This window comes from Amphiura filiformis, chromosome 16 (genome assembly GCF_039555335.1).
Source record: "Amphiura filiformis chromosome 16, Afil_fr2py, whole genome shotgun sequence".
Taxonomy (NCBI): domain Eukaryota; kingdom Metazoa; phylum Echinodermata; class Ophiuroidea; order Amphilepidida; family Amphiuridae; genus Amphiura; species Amphiura filiformis.
In genome coordinates, this window is record NC_092643.1 from 17,287,636 (window position 1) to 17,310,125 (window position 22,490).

Below are 22,490 nucleotides of genomic sequence, written 5' to 3' on the forward strand. Positions count from 1 at the left end.
TAAGTTACATTAATAACAATAATAATCGGGCGATTATGTCATTACTTTGAATGTATAATCACAATAGTAGTACCGCGGTTATAAATAAATGCTTTACTATGGTATTTTAATATTTCTGGAATGCGAGCGAGAAACGCAAAATCGCGTGAAGTAGCACAAAGTGAACGTACCCCTCAGATGGTATGATTGTTGGCTATATTGCTATTTGGCAACTATTTACGCTTTCACATTAACTTATGCTTATCTGTGCCACATTATTATTTATTTATTATAGTAAAGGCCCTATCTCTCTAAATGTAAAAGAGTGAAAAACTCACTCCCCAAAAGAGTGATTCACTTATAAAACCACTCAAAAATGAGTGAAATTTGTTTTTTAAACTTTAAAACCACTCAAAAATGAGTTAAACCCACTCTAAAAGAGTGAATTTCAACTCGTTCAAGGAGTTAAATGAAGGACAACACATTTTTAGAGTAGAGTTAAAATTCACTCTTAAAGAGTTTTCACTCTTTTTTGAGTGGTTTTAAAGTTTAAAAAACACATTTCACTCATTTTTGAGTGGTTTTATAAGTGAATCACTCTTTTCGGGAGTGAGATTTTCACTCTTTTACATTTATTTTGTGCTACATTCTCTTCTCGCGAGAATCATGCTTACACCAAATTATTCTAGCCATTTGTTACCCATTTACTTATCCACATGTGCTATTGTCATTTATCTGCTTCTCAGCATCTTCATGTACATTGTGCTATTATGTACTGTCCTTTTGATCGCAGTAGGCCTAATCACGCTAATATGCTTAACGTACATGTATGTGCTATTAATTATTGCTTTATGATTATATTTGCGCTACTTTGTGGAATTCTGTGGACTTATCGCAAGAATTATTATCCTCTATTATTGCTATTTACATTGACTTACACAACAAAACAATTTAAACAACTGTTAATTAAATATTATGCTGTTTAAGCGTACGTGTACGCTCGTCTGTGCTATTGTTGCAATTGTCAGCTTAAGGCCAGAGTAATGGAAGACACATTCGTTCACGCCCGAATTTGAGATTTCTTGATATTTATCAACACTAAGATGTATTCTTTCACTTGAAACTGATAAAATACAACTTGCTAATTATTTACTCGTATTTTTGCTTGATTTGTTTCACTCTTTTCAACTCTAAAAAGTCACATGGCTCAAGACAGCTTAGTAAATTGGCGGGAAATAATGAGTCAGAAATGCGCGAATGCGAAATATTGTGATTACGCGCGCGATTCGCTTAGCGTGACGCGACGCAACTCTGCGCGTATGTCCAACGCAGTCTAGGCGCTATGTCTATGTTCACGCCAGTCAAAATTTGCAGTCAAAATGCCACTTAGATTTTTTAATTATGGCGCACTAAAAGCAGACATTATAGATTTATTGGTGCAAAAAGATGCATATGTTAAGACCCCCTTTTCAGCGTCGCTGTCACCCAAAGACCCCATATTTGTTTACGAACACATGCTCTGTCACCCGAAGACCCCTATTTTTCCATTTGATCTGTCACCCAAAGACCCTTACAAGTTCAATTTGAACAGCAACTTTCATTTATCACTGATTTTGTTACAAAGAAATTTGAAGCCATTTAGAACTAGAAATTTGATTTTCGAGGTTTCTGTGGCGCTGTTTCGGCTCTCACCCAAAGATTCCATTTAAAAAGGTCATGTTCTCAACCAATGATCCCATATTTTTTACATTTTGCTCTCACCGAATGCCAAAAATCATGCTCTCACCCCCCATATTTTTTACATTTTGCTCTCACCGAATGCCCCTTAATGTGAAAGTGCCAGCCCTATATCTATTTCATATTGAAGTGCCCCCCCCACCTTTGTTTCATAACCATGAAGGTATAGGACATTTTTTGTTTTTGCTATAGCCCCCGAATGAAATTTATTTAATTATGTTTGTACTCACTCAGGTAGCATTGTGTATGAATTTTACATCCGGACTAGAGGCTATTCTTTTTTTATGGGCATTTTAGTGTCTAAAATGGCCCAAAATGAGGGTTTTTCAATATTGCCGTCCATTTCTAATCGTCACCCCCATAGGCTTTACATGTAAAATAAAAGGCTCGTAAAAATTTAATAGCCTCTAGTTCGGATGTAAAATTCACACAAAATGCTTTTTGAGTGATTACAAAGATAATTAAATACTTTTCATTCGGAGGCTATGTGGAATTTTTTTTTATGTATTCCTTGTACAATGACATTTCACAATAAAATGTCCATTGGAAACAAAGGTGCCCCCCCCCCGGGGGGAAATATCGAGGGGCACACTTTACATGTGCCTACGGCCTCGGGAAGTACAGTAGGGGCATATTGCGTCTATTGTTAAAAATGGGGTCATTGTGTATAAACATATAAAGAAGTGGGCAATTGGGTCCAAAATTATGAAAAATGTGGGTCATTGGGTATAACATTTGGAACAAATGGGTCATCAGGTAGAAAATTTCGAAAAAAATCTAGCAAATTCCACTTTTTCCTTCAAATTTTGCCACTTGCTGCAATAAAAGAATTGGAAAGTTTCTGCATTTATTTCATGGCGTTTCAATAAAAAATTGAGGTCATCGGCTAGACTTTAAAAAAGGGGGCCTACATACCCGTCACTTCAAAAGTTGAGTACCCCCTGGAACAATAACACGAAAAAAACATTAGATGTCCGAAACATTTCTTGGGACGGGACGTAAAACAAGGACATGGAAACGCAAATGTAATACAGGCGGAGTAAAAAAAAGTAAACTCATGTTTGAGGGGCTGTAACTAGAGATCTGTAAGGAATCTGCTATAAATGAAAATATTGTTGGAAAGAGCAAACGCTATAACGTGTAAATAAAAAAAGAATTGTTGCAATTGCTTACAGCAAACTTAAGTTATACTCATTCGAATACAACCATCCAATTTTGTACCTGCACACGGCTGATTGATTTTCATCCATTTCAATTTCGACGTATCAGCAAAGTGCTAACAGGATTTATTGTTGAAATGACAACGTTTGCTTTTAATTAATATTCAACTAAGTCCATGAAGGTACTGTAGTTTATAGGGATGTCAATTCAAGTCTTTACGAACGATCCGGCAGAATCTTGATTGGGGAATGTTGAGCATTGTTGAGTAAAGGATTGCGTTTTGAGCTGATCTTTGGGTCTTGCTGTAACGCATGTCTAACTCTAGTAATGTTCACTTGTGATCTAGCAGTTAGTGGTCTGCCTGAAGCTTCCGGTGATCTGTTCCTTAGTGTCTCATGCACATTGAGCTTGTTCACATTCTAATATAGGCCTACTGCTCCCTTACTCCGATCCCGGGAATCCGATCAGCAGTGGGAAATTGGAGACGAACTTCAGTGCAGTGGGACTCTTAGTTTCATTATACTTGTCGACAGATACGTGCGCTCCCGTGCGGTAAATTGTGGTGCCATGTTGTCATTTGGCCCGTTTCATTAAGTGAAGTGCAATGATGTAAAATTCATATTGAAAAGAACCTTCAACATGTAGGAATTATTGATCGAAACCACACCTGCCACGTAACTTTATTTACATTTGAATATCGCGCCCTACCCCTTCAATATGATAGGTACTTGGGAAGTGAATTCGTGTGCAGCCACAAAATTGGGTGGTTGTATTCAAAATGAGTATAACTTGAGTTTGCTGTGAGCAATTTGTATTTAAACGCGTAGAATTTGCTCTTCCCAATGCTCTTTTCATTCTTAGCAGATTCCTAACAGATCTCTAGTTACAGCCCCTCAAACATGAGTTTACTTCTTTTTGACTCAGCCTGTATGGGTCTTAGGCGGGGTCTTTGGAGCGGCAGAGGAGTCTGAAAAAGAGGTCATCCCATAATAATGTAAGTGTCCCACCCCACGGTTGTTTGATGGGATCATTTATTAGATTTTCAAACAAAACATCATGTATAACCAAATTTTAGGCTTAAACAGCAAAAAGTGATATCGTGCTAATGTATACAGATGCTTTTGAGTCATTCTCAACTTTAATTTCCCCTCTTTTAGAAAATTATTCACTTTTATAGTATTTTTTAAGCTTTTTCTGATATAAAATGTATCTATTAATGCCAAAATTGGTGGCGCTATTTAGTTACTGAAAATTACCCTTTCAAGCTTTTAATACAAATAATTCCTTTTATTGTTTGATAAAATATGTATATAAAATTTCCTTGCTGCTTGTTTCACATATTCCAGCTGTTTTAATGGCGGTATTAATCACCTAACCCTTGGAAATAAAGAAATATGATTTAGGATAAATAGCGCCATCTATAGTTTGCATTTAGTTAATAATGAAGCCAATTCTATATACATCAAACAGCCGTGACCCCGGTCCGGGGCGATCCCACCAGTGCATTCTTATCGTGGTACTGCCACTACATTATACTCTTGCGGAATAAGTGTCGCACCCATTTCTGGTTCCAGGCTTGGTTGAGCTCCTTCTGGTAGACGAAATGAGAATTTATGAAGAAGATGGGTAAAGATGAGAAAGAGTTCCATTAAAGCCAATTGTTCACCCAAACACTTGCGTTTTCCTGAAAATAAGAAATTAATGACAAAGTATAAATTCAAATAAAGATACCAGAATTGCACAATCTAGGATGTTTCGTTACCTAGGTAACACAGAAAAATAGGCCAAGTACCATTGACGCCTATATTGACCTTGACCTATTTTGATGCATTAGTCTACGAAGGTAATAAGACACCCTAGATCATTGTGCAATCCTAGTTTATTGATCTGTTATATCAAAACGAACATTTTGACACCTCTTTTGTCAAAATTGGAGCACTTTGATGATTTCGACTACATAGAGCCAAAAAACGTGACCTTTGACCTTCCATAATAACTCAAGAACGGGACGTTCTAGTTAGCTTTCAGATCCTTATGACCAGAGGAATACTTTTTTGAAATTAAATTTGAACATGTCTAAAGTTCGATGACAAACACTAATCTGGTTCAATTGCTATGCATTTTGTGCACCCCATCATGTCAACTATCTCTGGTAGCAGTGTAGCTTTACCCCGCCCCTCCCGAACTGTGTGTGTGTGTGTGTGTGTGTGTGTGTGTGTGTGTGTGTGAGGGTACAAAGGTGGAAACTCGGAGGCCCACGGACAAGGAGCAGTGCGGGCCCATTTAACATTTCCTTATCAGCCCTTTTTTATTTTAAAATTAGCTTTGCTCGGGACCCCTGAACCCTATGGGCCCCTAGACTTCGTCCACCCTATCCACCAGTTTGGTACGCCTCTGCTATGTATACCTTTGGACTCCACTTCTCTGCAGGGCTATAATATAATACTTCACATAGTGAACTCCCTTTAGGCCTATCAAAATAATGTAATACATACCAATTGAAAAAGGAATCAATTCTTCCCTGCGATTCAATTTTCCATCAGAATCCAGAAATCTCTCTGGTTTGAAAGACTCCGCTTCCTTCCAGATTCTCTCGTCATGATGAACTGCCCACAGATTAGGCATAACCATCGTACCTTGTTCTATATCATAGCCGTACAATTTTGTATCAAAAGTAGCTGCTCTTGGTACTCCAAGAGGAGTGATACTGCCTATGCGTTGCATTTCAAGTAGTGTTGCTTCAGTATACAGCAGTCGAGGCCTGTCTTTCAAAGTAGGTAGTCTGTTACGCCCAACCACGGAATCCATTTCAGCGTGGATCTTTTCTTGGATGTCAGGTTGTAGTACCATATAAGCAAACCCCATTTAAGTGTAGTGGACGATGTCTCTGTTCCAGCACCAAACAGATCACTTATGCACGCTTGTAAGTCGTCATCGTCAAACAATTCGGCAATATCAGGATTTTCATCCTGAATTTTCTCCTGATTATCCAAGTACATATCGATAAAAGTACGAGGATCTCCACGAGTGTAATCTTCTCGACATATTCTAATCATTTCTTTAAAAAACTCCTGATTTTTAGCACCTACTCGCTTGATATTTTGAAATCCTGAAAATGGCAAATATCGCATCCAGGGGACGAAGTTTGCAAGACCAGTAAATGAAGAATCTTTGAAGACTTGTGCCAGAAAATTGAGAATGCGCAATAGTTTTGGATCGTCATAATCAAAGCCATGTCCGAAAACAAGACAGCACACGACATTGCAAGTCACTATCTCCAAAAGTCGAAATGGCGAGAACGCCTTCCCTTCATGTTTAGATATAAAATCGCATAGACGTTGGATCTCTTCAGCGATTTGCTCTTCCAATCTAGACTTTCCCATGCCAAGATCACGGAAAGCAGATAACGCAAATCGTCGTCGTGTACGTTGAGTTAGGCTACTATACGTGGCAATTAATCCTGGTGAAAAAGAAAATCAAATAAAAAAGTCGGTAACAAACAAATAAACAAGCAAATAAAACACCTGCGTATACTGCACTGAAACTGGATATAACATAACATAACATAACATAAATTTCATTTATAAAGCGCATAAGACTGAAGTTTCGATGCGCTGTACATCAAATAAAAAGCACAGGAAGATAACGTTTCAAAAAATACATCGAGATAAAAAGTATACAATAACATTATAGAAACATTATAAAATACAATATTATAACATAATTGAGATAAAAGGTAGAATGACATTATAGATATATTATAAAATACAATACTACAATATTATATCATAGCACAGAATATGAACATTGTCCTCCAACAAGCAAAGAAGAGATGCATGGTGCTATAAATTCAGATTAAATAGATGAGTTTTGAGTTTGTTTTGAACTCCGGTACGGTAGTGGCATTGCGAATAGAGTCTGGTAATTTATTCCATTGATACGGAGCAGCGACAGAGAAGGCTCTGTCACCATAAGTCGCGGTGTTTGTACGCGGACCGGGTTTGAGAAGAGTCTGTTTTGAAGATCTGAGAGAGATTGTTGTGGTAGGAGCATAGTCTGAAATGAGTTCAATAATGTATTTTGGAGCGAGACCGTGTTTAGCTTTGAAAGTTAGCAGCAAGATCTTGAACAGTACACGATGTTTAACCGGTAACCAATGTAGCTTCCGGAGGACAGGTGTAATGTGGTCACGGCGCTTGGTGAGAGTAACAAGTCTTGCTGCTGCATTCTGGATACGTTGAAGAGGTGCAATGTCACAAGATGGTAAACCGTAAAGGAGACTATTGTTGCAGTCTAAGCGGGAGGATATGAAGGCATGAACCAGACGCTCGGTGGAGCTCTGATCCAAGTATTTCCTGAGTTTGCCAATTTTATAAACACCATAAGAGGCAGACCGACAGACATTGCGAATGTGTTGTTTCATTTGTAAAGTACTATCAATGATGACACCGAGGTCTTTAGCAGAAGAGGAAGACTGTATTTCAGCACCTCCAATATTCACAGTAGGAAGAGGTGATGACTTGCGGAATTTTGATCTGATATGGACTATTTCAGTTTTGGTATCATTAAGCATCAGCTTATTATGAATTGCCCATGACCGAATATCTGCAACACATGCTTCGAGTCTACTAATCCCTTGCAGGTGCTCAGACGGTTTAAGGATTAAGTACAATTGGGTATCGTCAGCGTAAATGATATGTTGGATACCTGTGTGCACATTGATTACATCGCTCAACGGGCCTGTGTATAACACAAAGTCTAAAGGTCCTTTGACAGACCCTTGTGGAACTCCCCATGGCAGTGGAAATGCATCTGAAATTGTATCTTCGATCACAACGGCTTGAATATTAGTCTTGTTCATCATGTTCATTGGTAGGATTACTTGACTGTCATGTAAACACCTACCAATAAGTAATCCACCCCAATTAATGAATGATCATTATTCCAAAACGATTGATTTGGGATAAGCATGCGATGTCAATGAAATAAATGTCAGTGGGAAGACAGGGTAAAACCAGCAGCGCTTCCATGGCGACAGGCAAGAGCTACAATCACCAAAGAAAGAGTGCCCACTTGAACTGTGTAAATCTCGATGTCAAGGAATACATCAACCTATCAAAATCATCTGATAATGATGCATGGAAAGCCTTAGATGACCAGCTGTACGAAGAACTACCTACAGAAATTGGAGGATCACCTACCGAGCAGTTCAACTACTTATAGAGAATCGCGTCCAAAAAGATTTGGGGTGAAACCAGCATCATCAAGAAAGGCAGATTGAAAATCCAAGACGCCAAGACAACAAAGAAAGTTGAGACGTCTCATGAAAGACACAAAACGCCAATTCAAACTAGTGCTAAAAGATGGAGACAAGGTGGAGGCTAAGAAGCTGAAGAAAGACTTCCATACGATCATAAGGCTACACAACAAAGTTCGGAAGCTGGAGCGGGAAAAAACATCCAGCAGCACAGCCCAACATAATTTCCGGAAAAATCCTCACCAAACTTTTTGATCAGAATGAAAACCGAACTCCAACTTTCCAGAAACCTGTAGCAGGAAAACAATACTTCATTTCAGTCAACATTGACAAGAAACATGTATACGAATACCACCCACTAAAGGGATGAGAAAACCACCACGCCCAAAGAAACCATTCAATACCAAACCACCAAGTCTTGCCGAATTTACAAATTACTTGCTGAAAAGAAAAAATTCCAGTGCTCCGGGCACTAACCGCATACAATAGTGCCCTTTAAAAACAACAGAACTTCTGCACGAAGTAATATCCACAGTATAATGGAGGACTGGAAATATACCTTTGAGTTGGAGAATGGGCGAAACCATCCTTATTTCAAAAGACGAGGAGACATGGGATCGACTCTCACTTCAGACCAATCACACTGAAGAACTCCAGTGGTAATCTTGGAATGGGAATCCTAGCTCAAAGGACCATCACCTACCTAACTGAAGACAACTACATTGACAAATCCATTCACAAAGGCTTCATGGAGAAAGTATCCGGCTGTGTAGAACATGCATAGGCACGGACCGAGATGCTCTAGGATGCCAAAAGAAATGGAAATCCTATTGTGACAACATGGCTTGATCTCTAAAACGCGCATGGCACTGTACCACACAACTTGATTAAGTTCGCATTAGAATGGTACCATGTCCCAGATAACATCCGGAGGATGATCTTAAAATACTATGATGAGAGTTACATTCGTGTTAAGTCAAAGGATTGGACAACAGACTGAATACACTGCAGTATTGGTGTGTTTCAAGGGTACCAACTATCCTGCATCCTATTTCTGGCTATCTTCAACTTAGGTCTTGATCTGCTTGATAAACACAGCCACCTTGGGTACCGTGTGAGAAACACAACCAATAAATCCTCTGCTAAAGCCTACGCAGATGATCTCACAACGATTGCCAAAAGCCCAGAAGATTGCCAGAAGTTGATCAACATAGTCATTGACTTCCTCAGGTGGACACGCACCATGAAAGCCAAACCAATCAAATGCCGGTCGAATGCAATGAAGAAGTTCATCCAAACAGTATACAAAGACGAGAAGGACGGAAAACTCAGTATGCTGCATACGACCCTAAGTTAACAATTGATGGAAGAGAGATTCCTAGCATCCACAGTCAGCCGAGGAGATTTGTTGGCAAGTTAATCTTTGAAGACTTGATAGACCATGCCATCAGACAATCTGTAAAATACAAACTGACACACATGCTAAAAACAACAAGAGCCAACTCAAAATTTTGAGGCTACCTGCCCCCAAACACTTGAAGCGATGGGCTGGAATAAAATGGCCTACAGGTGAAGAGACTCACCACTTCTGTAAAGTGCATGCATGTCACCAAGTACCATCTCAACAAACACTCTATAGATCTGTAGATGGAAGCAATCAAGCTCTGTACAAAGACTGTCTCCAAAAGAAGGCAAAGCAAGTCAGATGGAATGGAGTCAAGGAACTAGAGCAGAGAGAATGCCACCTGATACTAAATGAGATGTGCAGAGGATGTCAAAGATGTGGATGAAGATAATATGTTTGTCTATCTATATGGTTGCGTTAAGCAGGGACAGTGGCTCAAGTGGGACTCCGCCATGCAAGTTGACACATCATGGAAGAAACTGCTGTATGTGTGGACACCCGAGCTGATGTCGTTCCATATAAACGCCATAATTATATGACCAACTGCCAACCCCCACGAACCTGAGATAATGGGGCAAGACCAATCTAGGATTCTGCCAGCTATGCCATCACAGCAACTGTACACTGTTCCATATCCTAAATGGCTGCAACTTCTCACTACAAAGTGGGCGATACAACTGGTGTCATGACCACACCTTAAAAGTCATAGCATCTGGTGTGGTGCCATTCATCGATGAGGCTAACCAAATGAAACATGCTATGCCAGACCCCCCCCCCCCGGGGAAGGGGTTCTTCGAAAAATTTTGTACGGGGGTGTGCCACGCCGACTTTCGGAAGCTGACTTTCTCCATACCTACTTTTTGCTGTTTTTGCTACCCATCAGTATACCAATTTTCAAGAAAAAGCACCCAAATTTGCCATAATTGGGTGCTTTAAGTGCACTTTTTCCAAAATGCGCCCACTTGGGCGCATTTGTTTCCACTGAAATCCCACCCATCGACATACAAAAATTGTTGAATAGGTACCCCAAAACCGTGGCACATCCCCGTATACCTTCAACCAGGAAGAACCCCCTCCGGGTGCCAGACAATACAAACTACTTCGCTAATATTGCATTCCGCACTGCGGATGGTACAGCCTACAGGAACCCAGCCTTGCCTCTTCCAAAGAAGGAATGTGCAAACATCCTACAAAAGGTAAACGACTGGGAAGTCCTAATGGATGAAGAACACAAACATATAGTGTTCCATCCCCAAATAGCAGAGACAGCTAAACGTCCGGACATTACCATATACTCTGAAAGGACAAGAACAGATAATTGAACTCACTGTTCCAATGGAGGAGAACCTGTCCAGGAAAATTGCAAATATCAAGATCTTGTAGCTAAGTGCGAGAATAGAGGTTGGTGCACCGACTACTTTACAATACCTCACTGAGCAAATGCCTTGCAGCTTTGGGAGTTCCAAATGGGAAGAGAAAAATCATCATGGACACAGGACTTGGGCTACATTCATTCAAATGTATGCATATATGCTGCGGCATCAGTATTCATTACACAGCCGTGACGTTAGTCACGGCTGTGTCTTTTTTCTTACAGAGTTCTTACACAGCCGTGACGTTAGTCACGGCTGTGTCTTTTTTCTTACAGGTTCTTTTTCTTACACAGCCGTGACGTTAGTCACGGCTGTGTCTTTTTTCTTACAGGTTCTTTCTTTCTTCTTTACACAGCCGTGACGTTAGTCACGGCTGTGTCTTTTTTCTTACAGGTTCTTCTTTTTCTTTACACAGCCGTGACGTTAGTCACGGCTGTGTCTTTTTTCTTACAGGTTCTTCTTTCTTTCATTCTTCTTTCTTTCTTCTTTCTTCTTTCTGTCAACCATTACATTTGCTCTAGCACTCACATGCTTACATCGATTTTGACCTAACTTGGTCACAATGATCATTGACCATGCCCCTACATGTCACATGAAACTTGTGGGGTCAAAGGTCACGCAGGGGTCATAGGGGTCAAAAACGTGATTTCGACTCAAAATGCATCTTCTCCTACAAATTACGTTGAACAGTGACGCCACTTGCACACATGCATTGTAATTACCCAGTGTCTATAAGGTGTACACAGATTTGGGGTCAAAGGTCATTAAGGGGTCACTTCCGGTATAAAACGGAATACCTTCAAAAATTTTATTATCTAAGGAAAACATAGGACAATAACGGTATGTTCACATATGAGTTACAGTTATCCAATGTATATGTGGTATTTTTTATTTGGGGTCAAAGGTCATTAAGGGGTCACTTCCGGTATAAAACGAAATACCTTTAAAATGCATCTTCTCCCACAAATTACGTAGGACAGTGACACCACTTGCACACATGCATTGTTATTACCCAGTGTCAATGTGGTGTACACAGATTTGGGGTCAAAGGTCATTAAGTGGTCACTTCCGGTATAAATCGAAATATTTTCAAAAAATTTTATTAGCTAAGAAAAACATAGGAGAGTGATGGTATGTTCACACATGAATTGTGTTTTCCCAAATATATGGTATTTTTTTATTTGGTATCATATTTCATTAAGGGTCATTTCCGGTTTGACACAAAAAACTTTCAAAATGCCCCTTCTGCCACAAATAACATGGCAAAGTGATGCCACGTACACACATACATTGACATTAGCCAATGTCTATGGGTTTTCATATATTTTGTGGTCAAAGGTCATTAAGGGGTAACAACACGGCTGTGTTCGTGGTCTTAGACCACAGCTAAGTCTAGTTACACAGCCGTGACTACACAGCCGTGACGTTAGTCACGGCTGTGTCTTTTTTCTTACAGGATCTTCTTCTTCTTTCTTCTTTCTGTCAACCATTACATTTGCTCTAGCACTCACATGCTTACATCGATTTTGACTTAACTTGGTCACAATGATCATTGACCGTGCCCCTACATGTCACATGAAACTTGTGGGGTCAAAGGTCACGCAGGGGTCATAGGGGTCAAAAACGTGATTTCAACTAAAAATGCATCTTCTCCTACAGATTACGTACGACAGTGACGCCACTTGCACACATGCGTTGTTATTAACCAGTGTCTATATGGTGTACACAGATTTGGGGTCAAAGGTCATTAAGGGGTCACTTCCGGTATAAAACGAAATACTTTCAAATTTTTTTATTAGCTAAGGAAAACATAGGACAGTAACGGTATATTCACATATGAGTTGCAGTTACCCAATGTATATGTGGTATTTTTTTATTTGGGGTCAAAGGTCATTAAGGGGTCACTTCCGGAATAAAACGAAATACCTTTAAAAATGCATCTTCTCCCACAAATTACGTAGGACAGTGACACCACTTGCACACATGCATTGCTATTACCCAGTGTCAATGTGGTGTACACAGATTTGGGGCCAAAGGTCATTAAGGGGCCACTTCCGGTATAAATTGAAATATCTTCAAAAAATGTATTAGCTAAGAAGAACATAGGAGAGTAATGGTATGTTCACACATGAATTGTGTTTAACCAATGTATATATGATATTTTTTATTTGGGGTCAAAGGTCATTAAGTGGTCATTTCCGGTATAAAACGAAATACCTTTAAAATGCATCTTCTCCCACAAATTACTCAGGACAGTGATGCCACTTACACACATGCATTGTTATTACCCAGTGTTTATGGGGTGTACACAGATTTGGGGTCAAAGGTCATTAAGGGGTCACTTCCGGTCTGAGACGAAAAACGTTCAAAATGCCCCTTCTGCCACAAATAACATGGCAAAATAATGCCACGTGCACGCATACATTGACATTAGCCAATGCCTATGGGGTTTTCATACATTTTGGGGTCAAAGGTCATTAAGAGGTCACAACACGGCTGTGTTCGTGGTCTTAGACCACAGCTAAGTCTAGTTCTTCTTCTTTCTGTCAACCATTACATTTGCTCTAGCACTCACATGCTTACATCGATTTTGACCTAACTTGGTCACAATGATCATTGACCGTGCCCCTACATGTCACATGAAACTTGTGGGGTCAAAGGTCACGCAGGGGTCATAGGGGTCAAAAACGTGATTTCAACTCAAAATGCATCTTCTGCTACAAATTACATAGGACAGTGACACCACTTGCACACATGCATTGTAATTACCCAGTGTCTATAGGGTGTACACAGATTTGGGGTCAAAGGTCATTAAGGGGTCACTTCCGGTTTAAAACGAAATACCTTCAAATATTTTTATTAGCTAAGGAAAACATAGGACAGTAACGGTATGTTCACATATGAGTTGCAGTTACTAAATTTATATGTGGTATTTTTTTATTTGGGGTCAAAGGTCATTAAAGGGCCACTTCCGGTATAAATCAAAATACCTTTAAAATGCATCTTCTCCCACAAATTAAGTAGGACAGTAACGCCACTTGCACACATGCATTGTTATTACCTAGTGTCAATGTGGTGTACACAGATTTGAGGTCAAAGGTCATTAAGGGGCCACTTCCGGTATAAATTGAAATATCTTCAAAAAATTTCATTAGCTAAGAAAAGCATAGGAGAGTGATGGTATCTTCACACATGAATTGTGTTTACCCAATGTATATATGGTATTTTTTCATTTGGGGTCAAAGGTCATTAAGGGGTCATTTCCGGTATAAAACGAAATACCTTTAAAATGCATCTTCTCCCACAAATAACGTAGGACAGTGATGCCACTAGCACATGTGCATTGTTATTACCCAGTGTCTATGGGGTGTACACAGATTTGGGGTCAAAGGTCATTAAGGGGTCACTTCCGGTCTGAGACAAAACCTTCAAAATGCCCCTTCTGCCACAAATAACATGACAAAGTGATGCCACGTGCACACATACATTGATATTATCCAATGTCTATGGGGGTTTTCATATATTTTGGGGTCAAAGGTCATTAAGGGGTTACAACACGGCTGTGTTCGTGGGTTAGACCACAGCTTAGTCTAGTTCTTCTTTCTTCTTTCTTTCTTCTTTCTGTCAACCATTACATTTGCTCTAGCACTCACATGCTTACATCGATTTTGACTTAACTTGGTCACAATGATCATTGACCATGCCCCTACATGTCACATGAAACTCGTGGGGTCAAAGGTCACGCAGGGGTCATAGGGGTCAAAAACGTGATTTCAACTAAAATGCATCTTCTCCCACAACTTACGTAGGACAGCAACCCTACTTGCACACATGCATTGTTATTACCCAATGTCTATGTGGTGTACACAGATTTGGGGTCAAAGGTCATTAAGGGGTCACTTCCGGTATAAAACGAAAACCTTCAAAATTTGTATTAGCTAAGTAAAACATAGCACAGTAACGGTATGTTCACGTATGATCTGCAGTCACCCAATGTACATGTGGTATTTTTTTATTTGGGGTCAAAGCTCATTAAGGGGTCACTTCCGGTATAAAAAGAAATACCTTTAAAATGCATCTTCTTCCACAAATTATGTGGGACAGAGATGCCACTTGCACACATGCATTGCTATTACTCAGTGTCTATGGGGTGTACACAGATTTGGGGTCAAAGGTCATTAAGGGGTCACTTCCGGTATAAAACGAAATACCTTCAAAATTTTTTATTAGATAAGTAAAACATGGGACAGTAACGGTATGTTCACACATGATCTGCAGTCACCCAATGTATATGTGGTATTTTTTTATTTGGGGTCAAATCTCATTAAGGGGTCACTTCCGGTAAAAAACGAAATACCTTTAAAATGCATCTTCTTCCACAGATTCTGTAGGACAGTGACGCCACTTGCACACATGCATTGTTATTACCCAGTGTCTATGGGGTGTACACAGATTTGGGGTCAAAGGTCATTAAGGGGTCACTTCCGGTATAAAACGAAAATCTTTAAAATGCTTCTTCTTCCACTAATTACGTAGGACAGTGACGCCACTTGCACACATGCATTGTTATAACACAGTGTCTATATGGTGTACACACATTTGGGGTCAAAGGTCAGTAAGGGGTTACTTCCAGTATAAAACGATATACCTTCAAAATATCCCTTCTGCCACAAAAAGCATAGCAAAGTGATGCCACGTGGACACGTGCATTGACATTAACCAATGTCTACGGGGTTTTCATATATTTTGGGGTCAAAGGTGATTAAGGGGTCACAACACGGCTGTGTTCGTGGTCTTAGACCACAGCTAAGTCTAGTTCTTCTTTCTTTCTGTCAACCATTACATTTGCTCTAGCACTCACATGCTGACATCGATTTTGACCTAACTTGGTCACAATGATCATTGACCGTGCCCCTACATGTCACATGAAACTTGTGGGGTCAAAGGTCACGCAGGGGTCATAGGGGTCAAAAACGTGATTTCGACTCAAAATGCATCTTCTCCTACAAATTACGTAGAACAGTGACGCCACTTGCACACATGCATTGTAATTACCCAGTGTCTATAAGGTGTACACAGATTTGGGGTCAAAGGTCATTAAGGGGTAACTTCCGGTATAAAACGGAATACCTTCAAAAATTTTTATTTTCTAAGGAAAACATAGGACAATAACGGTATGTTCACATATGAGTTGCAGTTATCCAATGTATATGTGGTATTTTTTTATTTGGGGTCAAAGGTCATTAAGGGGTCACTTCCGGTATAAAACGAAATGCCTTTAAAATGCATCTTCTCCCACAAATTACGTAGGACAGTGACACCACTTGCACACATGCATTGTTATTACCCAGTGTCAATGTGGTGTACACAGATTTGGGGTCAAAGGTCATTAAGGGGTCACTTCCGGTATAAATCGAAATACTTTCAAAAAATTGTATTAGCTAAGAAAAACATAGGAGAATGATGGTATGTTCACACATGAATTGTGTTTTCCCAATGTATATATGGTATTTTTTTATTTGGGGTCATAGGTCATTAAGGGGTCATTTCCGGTTTGAGAAAAAAAACTTTCAAAATGCCCCTTCTGCCACAAATAACATGGCAAAGTGATGCCACGTACACACATACATTGACATTAGCCAATGTCTATGGGGTTTTCATATATTTTGTGGTCAAAGGTCATTAAGGGGTAACAACACGGCTGTGTTCGTGGTCTTAGACCACAGCTAAGTCTAGTTCTTCTTCTTCTTCTTCTTCTTCTTTCTGTCAACCATTACATTTGCTCTAGCACTCACATGCTTACATCGATTTTGACCTAACTTGGTCACAATGATCAATGACCATGCCCCTACATGTCACATGAAACTCGCGGGGTCAAAGGTCACGCAGGGGTCACAGGGGTCAAAAACGTGATTTCAACTAAAAATCCATCTTCTCCCACAACTTACGTAGGACAGCGACCCCACTTGCACACATGAATTGTCATTACCCAATGTCTATGTGGTGTACACAGATTTGGGGTCAAAGGTCATTAAGGGGTCACTTCCGGTATAAAACGAAAAACCTTCAAAAATTTGTATTACCTAAGTAAAACATAGCACAGTAACGGTTTGTTCACATATGATCAGCAGTCACCCAATGTATATGTGGTATTTTTTTATTTGGTGTCAGAGCTCATTAAGGGGTCACTTCAGATATAAAAAGAAATACCTTTAAAATGCATCTTCTTCCACAAATTATGTGGGACAGAGACGCCACTTGCACACATGCATTGTTATTACCCAGTGTCGATGGGGTGTACACAGATTCAGGGTCAAAGGTCATTAAGGGGTCACTTCCGGTATAAAACGAAATACCTTCAAAAATTTTTATTAGCTAAGTAAAACATGGGACAGTAACGGTATGTTCACACATGATCTGCAGTCACCCAATGTATATGTGGTATTTTTGTATTTGGGGTCAAATCTCATTAAGGGGTCACTTCTGGTATAAAACGAAATACCTTTAAAATGCATCTTCTTCCACAGATTATGTGGGACAGAGACGCCACTTGCACACATGCATTGTTATTACCCAGTGTCTATGGGGTGTACACAGATTGGGGTCAAAGGTCATTAAGGGGGCACTTCCGGGATAAAACGAAAAACCTGCAAAAAGTGTTATTTGCTAAGAAAAAAACATAGGACAGTAACGGTATGTTCACACATGAATTGTGGTTACCCAGTTTATATGTGGTATTATTTTATTTGGGGTCAAAGGTCATTAAGGGGTCACTTCCGGAATAAAACGAAATACCTTTAAAATGCTTCTTCTTCCACAAATTACGTAGGACAGTGACGCCACTTGCACGCATGCATTGTTATAACACAGTGTCTATATAGTGTACACACATTTCTGGTCAAAGGTCAGTAAGGGGTCACTTCCGGTATAAAACGATATACCTTCAAAATACCCCTTCTGCCACAAAAAGCATAGCAAAGTGATGCCACGTGGACACGTGCATTGACATTAGCCAATGTCTATCGGGTTTTCATATATTTTGGGGTCAAAGGTGATTAAGGGGTCACAACACGGCTGTGTTCGTGGTCTTAGACCACAGCTAAGTCTAGTTTCTTTCTTTCTTTCTTTCTTCTTTCTTCTGTCAACCATTACATTTGCTCTAGCACTCACATGCTTACATCGATTTTGACCTAACTTGGTCACAATGATCATTGACCGTGCCCCTACATGTCACATGAAACTTGTGGGGTCAAAGGTCATGCAGAGGTCACAGGGGTCAAAAAACGTGATTTCAACTAAAAATGCATCTTCTGCCACAACTTACGGTGGACAGTGACCCCACTTGCACACATGCATTGTTATTACCCAGTGTCTATGTGGTGTACACAGATTTGGGGTCAAAGGTCATTAAGGGGTCACTTCCGGTATAAAACGAAAAACCTTCAAAAATTTTTATTAGCTAAGTAAAACATAGCACAGTAACGGTATGTTCACATATGATCTGCAGTCACCCAATGTATATGTGGTATTTTTTTATTTGGGGTCAAAGCTCATTAAGGGGTCACTTCCGGTATAAACAGAAATACCTTTAAAATGCATCTTCTTCCACAAACTACGTAGGACAGTGATACCACTTGCACACATGCATTGGTGTTACCCAGTGTATATGGGGTGTACACAGATTTGGAGTCAAAGGTCATTAAGGGGTCACTTCCGGTATAAAACGAAATACCTTCAAAATTTTTTTATTAGCTAAGAATAACAAAGGACAGTAACGGTATGTTCATATATGAAATGTGGTTACCCAGTGTATATGTGGTATTTTTTTATTTTGGGTCACAGGTCATCAAGGGTCACTTCCGGTCTGAGACGAAAAACCTTCAAAATGCCCCTTCTGCCACAAGTAACATGGCATAGTGATGCCACATGCAAATGTACATTGACACTAGCCAATGTCTATGGGACTTTCATATATTTTGGGGTCAAAGGTCAATAAGGGGTTACAACACGGCTGTGTTCGTGGTCTTAGACCACAGCTAAGTCTAGTTCATATTTATTTCCATAAAAATCATAGACATTACAAAAACAATAATATATATAAACACGGTACATATGGAGGAAAAGGCTGGAAGACCAAAAAGGTCTGAAAGTTAGCCTTTCCCTAAAATCAAATGAAATTAACAAAATAAATCAACATCACATAACATAACCAAAAGACAAGGGAAGGGGGGGGGGGGTGAGGGTGCTCACGGAAAAGATTAATTATATTTAGAGATCACCTTTGTTTTGAATTGATTGCGGAAATGTTTAACAGATTTTGAAGCATTCAGATTTTTATCTAAAGAATTCCAAAGAATGGGACCTCTTGTACGTATGGCATGATCAGAAAAGACTTTCTTATTTTTGGTTAGATTTAGGTCATTTACATATCGTGTCTTGTAGTTATGTATGTCAGAACGTTTGGTAAAATAATTATCAAATGAACAGGGCAGCTCATTTATAGAGTGCCTGTACATGATATGAATGTACCTAATTCCAGTGTGTACATATCTTCAACTTTTAATATGTTATATAATTAGCAAACAATGGCGCTGTGTGGTCTCTATAGTGACCGTTTGCCACTGTTCTTATAGCCCATTTGTGAATTTTATTTTAGTAAGTTTTACATGTATTTCCCCATAAAAGTACTCCATAATTCAAATAAGGTAATATTAACGTACAATAAAGTGTAAATAAAATACGAATTTATTCATGACACCGACATTTCTTGAAATTGTTCTAGATACGCAATCTATGTGACATTTCCAAGTGAGACATTCGTCTATTAGTACACCAAAGAATTTAGTTTGATGCACTCGTTCTAAAGTCGTGTGATCTAGTGTGATTTGCAGGTCTTGATTCATCGATGTCATTTTGGGTGTGCCAAGTTTCATGTAATTTGTTTTGGTAGCATTAATTGACAATATATTAGCTTTAAACCAATTGCTTACTTCCTTTAATTCTTCATTAACAAGGTTTGTCTGGCGTTCTACGTTTTTATGGGAGTATAAAATGGTGGTATCGTCTGCAAAAAGGACGAATTTGAGTACTTTAGATGCATTGGTTATATCATTGACATAGAGTATAAATAGAACTGGACCCAGGATTGATCCTTGTGGAACACCACATATAATATCGTGTGATTCTGATTCATAAGAATTATAATAAAAATATTGTTTTCTGTTGCTTAGATAATTTCTGAACCATTCTAACACAATACCACGGAAGCCATAGTGTTCTAATTTATGATTTCGAAGATTCTTTAAAGGCTCGGATAGTGACGTTTTCCCGTACTTTTTGTGGGACCTGGAAGCACATCAGACATATCGAATTGCATTTTAAGTACGAGAAATGTCGAAATAATTTTGATTTTTTAAATTCGTTATATAATACACATTTTATGGCAAATGTTAAATTTTTATATATTTTTTTGAAATTCAACAGTCCTCAAAGTAAATTTTATAAATCTAATGATATGTACTTAAAGTGTATGTAGCTGGGATAAAAAGCCGTCGATTAATTGAAAACTCTGACCTTTCATATTGAAGATACACATTTCTTTCCCAAAAAGACCTAAATTTTTTTGTGTTTTTGAGAAAAAAAAAGTATATCTTTAATACAATCTTCAAAGGTCGAAAGTTTCAATTGATCGTCGGCTTTCAGTATGCTGCATACGACCCAAATCAGGACCTGGCACTGATTTGGTGGAGGGGGGGGGGCATAGAGTTGATATGGGGGGACTGTTTATGTTTCTATTTTAATTCTGATAGCTTCTGATGACGCTACGGCACTGATATGTTAGACCTAGGGCTAACATTCAACACGTGGTTACAGGGACAGATCAAACGCAGGCATATTCTCTTTTTTTACACGTATGTATTCTTATACACAGCGCAATATATAGGAGTCAACACAGCAAACACAAAAATGTTCTTAAAAGGGCATTTCGTGATCCACAGCATCATCCCCCCACTTTTCTCAAAAAAGTTGAGATTTTTATACCAATGAAACCTCTGGCTATATAGCGCTTATGTACAAAATATTTTCTGCAGATTTATTGATTTAGCAAAAATATCGTGAAATTTGAATTACGTTCTGGTACACCAGAATAAAATTACAAGACAATGTCTATGGAGCAGTGAAACACACATATAATCATGCATAACTCGCAAACGCAAAATCGGAATCAACTGAAATTTTGGGAGTAAGTTTTTTTCCGTGGATATCTACTGCAAAATGTCATAATAAGAGGATTTTAGGATACCGTATACGAAATACTACTTTAAAACGTTAAAAAACCCGTTTTGGTTTTATTCAAACCGTTTTAATAACATTTAAATGTCGGGTTATTCAAAGTTCATCATGCTCATGCTCATGAAAACTTTTTATGTGATAAAAAAGTACAACATTGTTATCAAAATATTATTGTAAAATCAGTTTGGCAAACTTTTTTGCGAAATATTTTGTCAACGCTTAAGTAATATTATGTTAGAATGTTGTGCATCACGTTTTCAAAAATGTTTTTGAAACGTTAAAACAACGTTTTATACCTTAAACCCGAAAATAAAAAAGGTTTCTGTAAAAACGTTTTGTATTTGTTGGGTACCAGTACGACAAGAGGTACGTTATGCTCTCCTGAGTATTAAATAGCTATCAAATCCATCAAATGTTTTCTCATGCCCGAAAACAAGACAAACCTCAGTTGGCCTACCTACCTTTTGCAGTATTTCCAATTTCAAAACAAGAAGTTTAGGTCTGTCGTCGAATTCCTCGCCTTGTCTTTGAAAAGCCTGACGCACTGACTCATAATCGTTGAGAACAACCACAGGAAAAGATCCAAATTGAAGTTGGTAAACTGGTCCGTATTTGAGAGCCATCTGGTTCAGTGTTTTATACGGAGCTTTTGGGTCGAGACTTGTTAGGTGCCCTAATATGGGCCACATGAAACGGGGTCCAGGAGGAAACTTTTTGGACGGTTTCCGATTACTGCTGACGGTAAGGAATAGTAACGTAAAAGCTACTATAGCGAGGAGAACCGTTGTCGAGTCCTGGATGAGAATCTGTAAGAGTTGATTCATTATATTCGTCATCTTCGCTGAGTCCCCCGCTTGCTGAACTTTATCTAATCGTCGGAGTTCGGAATTGTTGTGCTTGTCAAGGGTGTTTGCTCGATGTAAAAGCTTCAAGTAAATATCGGCCTTTACCACTTCTAGGATCTGTGCCTATACTCGTGGGCAAACAGTCCAGTTATGTCATGTCAACAGTATGGTTGTACACCATTTCAGCACCACAATTCAATACCGATTTATAAGCTACGCCACGACGATGAATACTTTAAACCTGGGTCCAAGTTCAAAACGTCACAAGATATTTTGATCAAATACACACACACTGAGACTAGTTTGGAGTTGCTTGAGGCCGCGTTTGTATGGCGTGAACAGGGTTTTAGTGTCAACGATCACAATGTTCCAATATCTGTGTGTTCCAATTAATATATGTGGGTCAACTGTGCCGCTATATCTGATATGCACACTACTGC

General features: G+C 39.1%; 1 protein-coding gene across 1 annotated transcript; it reads right to left on the reverse strand.

The window, feature by feature from the left end:
• Window positions 1-4,375: 4,375 nt before the first annotated feature.
• Window positions 4,376-22,208, reverse strand: LOC140172469 (uncharacterized). The gene is given in 6 exon segments (XM_072195616.1): window positions 4,376-4,561; window positions 5,373-5,732; window positions 5,735-6,337; window positions 6,868-7,778; window positions 10,828-10,835; window positions 21,667-22,208. Coding segments are annotated over 6 exon segments (2,433 nt in total). The 5' UTR covers window positions 22,042-22,208; the 3' UTR covers window positions 4,376-4,385.
• Between the last annotated feature and the right edge of the window lie 282 nt (window positions 22,209-22,490).